The sequence below is a fragment of the Rhagoletis pomonella genome, unplaced genomic scaffold, assembly GCF_013731165.1.
Source record: "Rhagoletis pomonella isolate Grant_MI unplaced genomic scaffold, Rhpom_1.0 Rhpom_scaffold_00007, whole genome shotgun sequence".
NCBI classification, from domain to species: domain Eukaryota; kingdom Metazoa; phylum Arthropoda; class Insecta; order Diptera; family Tephritidae; genus Rhagoletis; species Rhagoletis pomonella.
This window is the reverse complement of record NW_023458561.1, coordinates 45,123,100-45,130,558: the sequence shown is the minus strand read 5'-3', so window position 1 is coordinate 45,130,558 and position 7,459 is coordinate 45,123,100. Positions and strand designations below refer to the sequence as shown.

General features: G+C 33.0%; 1 protein-coding gene across 1 annotated transcript in view; it reads right to left on the bottom strand.

The window, feature by feature from the left end:
- The window catches only part of LOC118743860 (atrial natriuretic peptide receptor 1), a 19,047-nt gene extending 12,983 nt beyond the window's left edge, over positions 1–6,064 (bottom strand). The window contains exons 1-4 of the mRNA XM_036476624.1: positions 5,629–6,064; positions 5,401–5,512; positions 2,124–2,289; positions 58–132 (exon numbers count right to left, since the gene is read on the bottom strand). Of these exons, the coding sequence (XP_036332517.1) occupies positions 58–132; positions 2,124–2,289; positions 5,401–5,512; positions 5,629–6,064 (789 nt within the window). The remainder of the gene's footprint in view (positions 1–57; positions 133–2,123; positions 2,290–5,400; positions 5,513–5,628) is intronic.
- Between the last annotated feature and the right edge of the window lie 1,395 nt (positions 6,065–7,459).

Genomic DNA, 7,459 nt, shown 5'->3' with positions numbered 1-7,459 from the left:
ATTTAGACATAATTTATGTACGCACCATTTATAATAATAAAAATGTAAAACACTTACCGTACTTTCATTTTTCCATTTATGAATTTTTCCCAAAATACCCGATGTTACCGTTAATTCATCATCTGAAGGCGGCTGGATGAAAAACAAAAAATTAACTACATATAGAATTTAGATGCCACACAAAATATGTACATTCATCATTTGGGAAAATTAGAAATGGTCATGGTAATAAGATTGTTACATTCTGGAGAAAGACCTTAGGTCTGCGATTTTATATAACCTCAGGGGCCTTCCCTTAAACTCGTATAAACCTCGTACAGCCAGTAAATTTACGAGCCTCGTAAAAGAACGGTCAAAATTTTTATGGAGCTCTATTAACGAGCACCTCGTAACTTTACGAGGCAAATTTGATGCGCAAACGACCTCGTAAACTTCAGTTTTGCCGAGGGGCCGAAATTTTTAACTAAAATGTATGATAAAATAATGAAAAAAAATTAAAAAAAAATTAGCTAATAAAATGAATGAATTTCTTCCACTAACTGTATTGACTTAGGTTTTTTGCTAATTTTTGGCATTTTTAATTGTATTTTAGCCAAGAGTGTTAGAGGCAAGATCGCGGGATGTTATGGAAAATACTACGAAACAAAAATTATTTCACAAAATCCCTTTTCACACAGGGACCGTTTCCCTAAAAGCTCCGTAAACTTACGAGTTTTACACGGTTTAATACTTAACGAGCTTAAGGGAATCCCCTATTAGATTTTGTAGCACCAATCGAAATATAAACAGTCATGGAGCGCTCTACAGAGCGTATGAGTAACATTACATATGTATAAGGTTCATCAGAATGCTTCTAACCTTGTGTTAATTAATATTGTTAGGAGTCAACTCTCTATCTAATGTGTCGATGTTATTTCTTAACCTTTGATGGAAAATAAAACAAAACTCAGACGGGCTAAGGCATGACTTTGTTTAGGAAAAATCGTCTAGTCAGCACGATATCAATTTTTAAAAATAGTGGAAGATCGACCTATCTCGGCAGCCGATTTGAAAACGCTCTATCTCAGAAAATGGCTCAAGCACTCCCTACTTCTGAATTTTATTGAAGAACGCCGTATCTCAGAATTTGATTGCAAACCATCCCAACTCAGAATTTGGTTGAAGAATGCACCATCTGCGCTGCCGATATATGGAATTTACATTGCGATAGGGGTTCTTTAGCCATTTGATCAGTTAGATCAATCTTCAAACAAATTCTGAGATAGGGCGTTTTTAAAAAATTTGCTGAGATAGGTCGATATTAGACTCAGCCGTCGATGTTTATTCTGTTGCAGAAAAAAAAACAAAATAATTTAATCGTTAAAACAGGATTTAAATCTTTTTATTTTCTTTCGGCAAACCATTTTTCCCCATTTTCCTTTCACAAAGTTCATTATTTTTATAGTAGACCCCGAAAATCTCAACTCATTTGATAAAAATCATTTTTCCTTTACTAAATTTTTTTTAATGCGAATAAAATGAAACTAAGAAATGAATTCATCAACCGTTTACATTTTCGTTTAATATTTCTACATTGCGAAAAAAATTTATTGGTTTCACGAATTCTTACCCAATAGTCATAAGAACGCAGTCTTCATAAACAAAGATCATAAAGAACGATTATTTTAGTTACAAAAAAAAATTAAATTCACAAATAACGATCAAATTTGATGGAAAAAGTAAGAATCCAAATTTAAAAATTATAATTATTCCTTGCAATGATCTAAAAATCAAAAATCGTCTTTTTTAATGGCAATTTTCGATTCCTGGTTAAAAGGAAATTCTCCGGAAAATTATTTTGTGAATTTCTGGAATATTAGTAATAGTTTCACATAAGAAGCGGACGACAACTTTGTCTGATTTTAAAATTTTTCAAAATTAACACCAATTCTGTGCTGTGTCTGGTTTTTTTTTTTAAGCAAGCTACAATTGTTTTGAAAGGGTTTCAAAATTTCAGCTCAGACACTGTATTCGAAAAATTAAATTAAATAAGTACGTATGTATATAAGATTGCCGCTTTAATCCAAATCTAGCTCTAAAAGGAATTTACTACAACAAAAAAAAATAAAAATAATCTATCTCACCTGATCACCCATCCCAGTTATAATGGGTGAATTCCAATAAGCTGCCAAACGTGCAACCGGCTCCAATGCGAATGCACATGCGGGTCCAATAAACGCTATAACGTCATCTTTGAAATGCATATCAGCTGCCAACCCAGGCGCCTTTGCACCAGAGCATGACGGATAACTGGGGTGAAAATTTTATGCATACATACATACATACATATTTAGACATTTAATTAATATTATAAACTCATTAAAGTGCAGTTATTGAATGTAAATTATTGTGGGTATTCACACTAGCCCGGTTATCAAGGTATGAGGTTAAAACTTATTATTCTAAAGTGTATTTTATTGTTGTAAAATGACTTAAAACCCACATATTCCGATAAGCTGATAATCAGAAAAGTGTTAACATCCATATAAGCGTAAAAAAATTTAAGTACATATATTTTACTTATCTTTTTATGTGGTTCACCAGTGAAATGCCAAAAATGGGATGGCTTGTCCGATTCGAGAATGTCGGAATGCCAAAATCGGCCTCAAAGGTCACACTTCTGTATAATAGAGAGTTTAATAGAGAGTTCGGTGATGTCTTCATTGGACAAGGAAACGTAGGCGAAATTGTTTATTAACTATTTCTCATGGAATCAAGCAGGTCGGAATCGCCAATGGAAACAAGGATATACATATTCCCTGCCAGTAAGGAGCTTTCTGATAGACCTAAAAAGTGAGACATACCCATTTGAACCTCCGAATGGCTAAAAAAAATATAGGGGCGCCACGGTGGCCAGCATTTAAATCACATGTCCGAGATATCGTAAGTAGCATGTTCGGACACTTGGGTGGACCAAAAGATGAATTAGCTATACAAAAGTGACACAGATCATCGTTGGATCGTCGTGGAGAGAGGAGAAGACTCTATGTGTCTGTGAACCTTTGTTCTTGCCCAACGGTGCTGGTTATATGTAGTTGAGGACGAATAATTCACGAAATTAAATTACAAATTTTTCTAACATCGTGAATTTGTCACACATTCTAAAGGACCATTTAGCACTATTAATGGGAAGTGAAAATCAATCATTCTTGCAACTTGTTGTCCTAGCCGTTGAAGGTCGCACGTCACATTACAGCAAAGTGGAAGTAATAAATTTTCCAATTAAAATTAACTAAATAGCAATTATACAACAAGTTAGTATCATTACAATTTAGCTTTAAATATTGCACTAAATAGGGGCAGTTACGTGGAACGTTTGAATGTATGTACATATGGGTAAATCCTCGGTAACGGACGCGGCATTCAAAAAAATTTTTGGTAGGATAAACAGTAATTTCTCCTTAAAAAACCCTGAATATACATGTGTAGCATGAAGGTCTCCAATGTTACTAGACAATAGTAAATCGGGTATCTAGTAACTTTGCAGGTGTTCAACTAGGTGTATTGTCATCAAACGGCAAAGAATTAATCAGGTTATGATTAATCAGTTTGCCGATTAATCAAATTAATTAGATTCTGATCAATCAATATGTAATTAATCGGAAAATTTATCATTTTTATTAATCAAAACTAATTCTTCTTTGATTAATTAATTCGTTCGGATCCTACTGAAAGAAGTCTGATGAGGAAATGTGGTGATTTCCGAAATAGCTATCACTTCTACCATTTTTTTTTTTCAAATTATTCTTGCTTTTTCGCAATAAGTTTTTCATTAAAACCGGTATCAAGCTCAATAAAAATTGTTGAACATAATTTGATTAGTCAAGTTTCAATTTTTCCTAATAAACAATCGTGGTACAAAGCTCAATAAAAATATTAAAAATTTGATTAATTAATTAATCGGCTTTCGATTAATCAGCTTGTTCGATTTATTAATTAATCGCATAGCCGTAATCTTTATTTATTAATTTTTTTTATGATTCTTAGGGCCCATTTCCAATGGCCTATTTAATTATGAACGGATGACTAACTGCGAAAATTCATTTTCATATCAAATATTTATTCTGTGCATGAATAGCCAATGGTGGCTATTTAAATATGGAAAGTACAACCCTGCTCATTAGAAGGGAGCAGGGTTGTACAGTTCTCAGTGCAAGGCAACACTTTTTGTAGAAAAGAAAATGTCATTAATCATGTACCTTTATTTGTTCCAACAAAATAGCAAAAATTAGAAGGAGTTATATATATGACGCAAAATTTTATAACTTTTATTAACAAAGGTTAAATAAGACAGGCACATTACCATTCCATTAAATAATTTATCATAGTTTTTTTCTTCGAAAGAGTTGCCACCTGTTAAAAAATTAATATTCAATTTATTTAATAAGTAAAATCAAGTAATACAATACTGGTATCGAAGTGCTTTTGAAAGGGCTTTATTTTTTTGGTTAAATGTAGGAGGGTTGCCACCTGTTTAAAAAATGAAATTCAACTTGAATTAAGGAGATGTAAGAAGAAAGAGGTGAAAGAAGTGTTTAGTTTAAAATAATTAGAAGAAGGTTGCCACCTGCTTGAAAAGTCGAAATTACTTAACGTGTATGCAATTTATATGAAATATTAAAATATCGGTGTCAAAGAAAAGAGAGTTACAAAATATTTAGCCTGAATAAATTTAATATTTTTGAAGTGCTTGAAGAGGGTTGCCACCGGTTTAAAATGTAAATTGCAAATAATTAAATAATTTAAATTAACTATTAAAAGATTGGTTTCATTAGCAATGTGTTTGAAAGGCCTTTGTTCCCTAACTATATTTAGGAATGTTGCCACGTGTTTAAAAAATCAAATTCATTCATTTCATTTATCGGTTAGTTGAAACATGTATCACTATGCCAGGCGAAAGCGATTTAAGTCGATTTTAGTTTGAAAATACTTTTGAAGAGGGTTGCCACCTGTTTGAAAAGTCGAATTTAGTTAACTGTACACATTTTATTTTTTTTGCTTTTGGTTGTCTATTTTGAGGAGCTGCTCATATGTATCTACATAAACATAAGTAAATGCGCCACGGGGCGTATGAGTAACAATTTCTCAGCTTTATATGGAAGACGGAAGTATGTATGTATGTGCATAAATGTGTACGTATACACTTGTATATACAGCGAAATACTTCGTTGTATATTTTCCTTTCTATGTACTATAATGCATAGCTGAAACATTGGTGGTACGCACTGCTGCTGAATGGAAAAGCTCCTAGCAATTAAATAGGATTGCATTAATTTACACTAAACTGCACCAATTAAAAGTAACGCGCGTAAAATTTAATTGTTTTGCAAAATTAAGTGTCCCAGTATAGTATTTACTCACCTTGCTTGCACTTTGCGCAATTTAATTTTATGCGGTCTCAAAAATTCCTTATTGATAACATCCAGTGCCAAGTCTACGGCAGGCCCACAGCGCTCCAAATCAAATGGTGAATCTGTGCACGAGAAGCAAGTAAATTTGAAAATAAAGAGGAAAGCGCGTGCAAGAGTAGATATGCATATATACATATATATATGTTTCTATTGCAAGTTCCTATATACTCGTACTTACCTAAGTGCGATGCCATCAACACACCCACATTGTACACGCGCAAGCCAGACAAATCGTATTCGATATTTTCGCGCTTCACCACATGACCTTGCCGGTCTTCGTATACGTATCCTCTGTCAGGTGTAAAGGTTACAAACGCACTCGAATTCAATGTCATCCCAGCAGATGCATTCTCTAGTGGATCGACCGCTGTGCCGGTCGACATTACCGGCAAAGCGGAATCATTTTGTTGTTTTGTTAGCTGCTGCTGCTGCTGCTGCCGCTGTTGCCAATGCGTGATTACGCCGGCATTTATTGGCGCATTGGTTTTCCTTTTGGCGATAGCCGGCATCAAAGTGTCTATGTTGTAGGCTAAGGTATGCAACGCAAATGACAGATAAGTTGCAATAGCAACTACAAAGATGAAGGTGTTGGCAGCAAAATTAAACGTGCGCATTGCGTATACACAGGGGTGGCGGTGAGGTACAGGTGCTGTGCGGGAAACGTGTCAGAGGGATTATAGCCGTCTGGGTGGAGTTAAGTTGCTAGATCTGCTGTGAATAGTTCCAGCACGAGCGTCTTTAAGGTAAAGCGCCACATTTGCGGCATTGGGGTTGGTGTTGTCCGCAAATGCTATGAACTGGGTATCTATTATTTTAATGAGTTGTTTTTATTTTTTTTTTTACATTTTATGTTTAACAATCAGTGATTTTTAAATTTCACAGATTGCGTACACTTAAATACATACAACGAAGTGCATAAAATTTCTTGATTTTCTCAACGAGCTGGGGTTCATTTCTGATTACACCGTGCTACAAAAAAAAATAAAATTTCAAGACACACGAAAAAATTAATTTGCGCACGGTATTGGAGGTCACACATATATAGTAAAACTGCATTTTTAGTTTTTCTCACTGACGTCAGATTTTTTTTTTAAAAGGACTTTAAAATTTCAAAGATATGTATATTTCAAAAAAATTATTCAAAAAATTCAATGTAATGTAGAAAAACATTGTGGGTACCAATCGCAGGAAAAAATTCTGTAGAATAAAAATTGTTGAATATAATTGTTATAAGGCTAAAAAATAACAAAAACAATTCTGTGGAATTTAAATTTTATTGGTTCTGAAGGATGAAAAGGTATTGCGTAATTCGAGGATGTGGTCGTGTTCATATTAGTCTTTAACGTGTAATTTTTTCAAAAATTAATATTGCAAATTTTCAACAATGTTCAAGGATAAAATCTTTAAAGGACACTTACAATACTTATTCGTGCTTGCGCATCAAAAAAATAATAACCTTTTTCAATTCTACAGAATTTTCTATTTTATTTGATACCCATATATTCTCTATTGCACAAAAATTTTTTAATAATTTAGTGAATTTGAAATTTCAAAGTCCTTTAAAAAATCCTGATGTCGGAGAGAAAAATTAAAAATGCAGCTATCCTATATTTGTTTTTTCTAAATATTTACAGTAAAAAATGTTTTTTTTTAAACCTTCTACACAAAAATATGGAAAATTAAATTCTCTACAAATTTATAATCAACCTTTTAAAAATCAGCTTGCAAATCGTAGAAAACCAAAAAAAAAAACTTAAAGTCCAAGATGGCGGAATGTCACATATTAAATTTAGGGCCATGACTGTGGATCCATTATTTACGTGTCAAATAGAAGTAAACTGCATCAAAAGTTATCTACCACAATTTTTTTTTGTTTTCTTCGCACGAGTTTTGTTTTTTAATATTATTGTGGGCGATGTGAAATATAAACACAAATTGAAAAAAAAAATTAAAATTGGTGTGACTTTTTTTGTTGTAAATTTTGTTTCATTCCAGAAGCACCAATACAT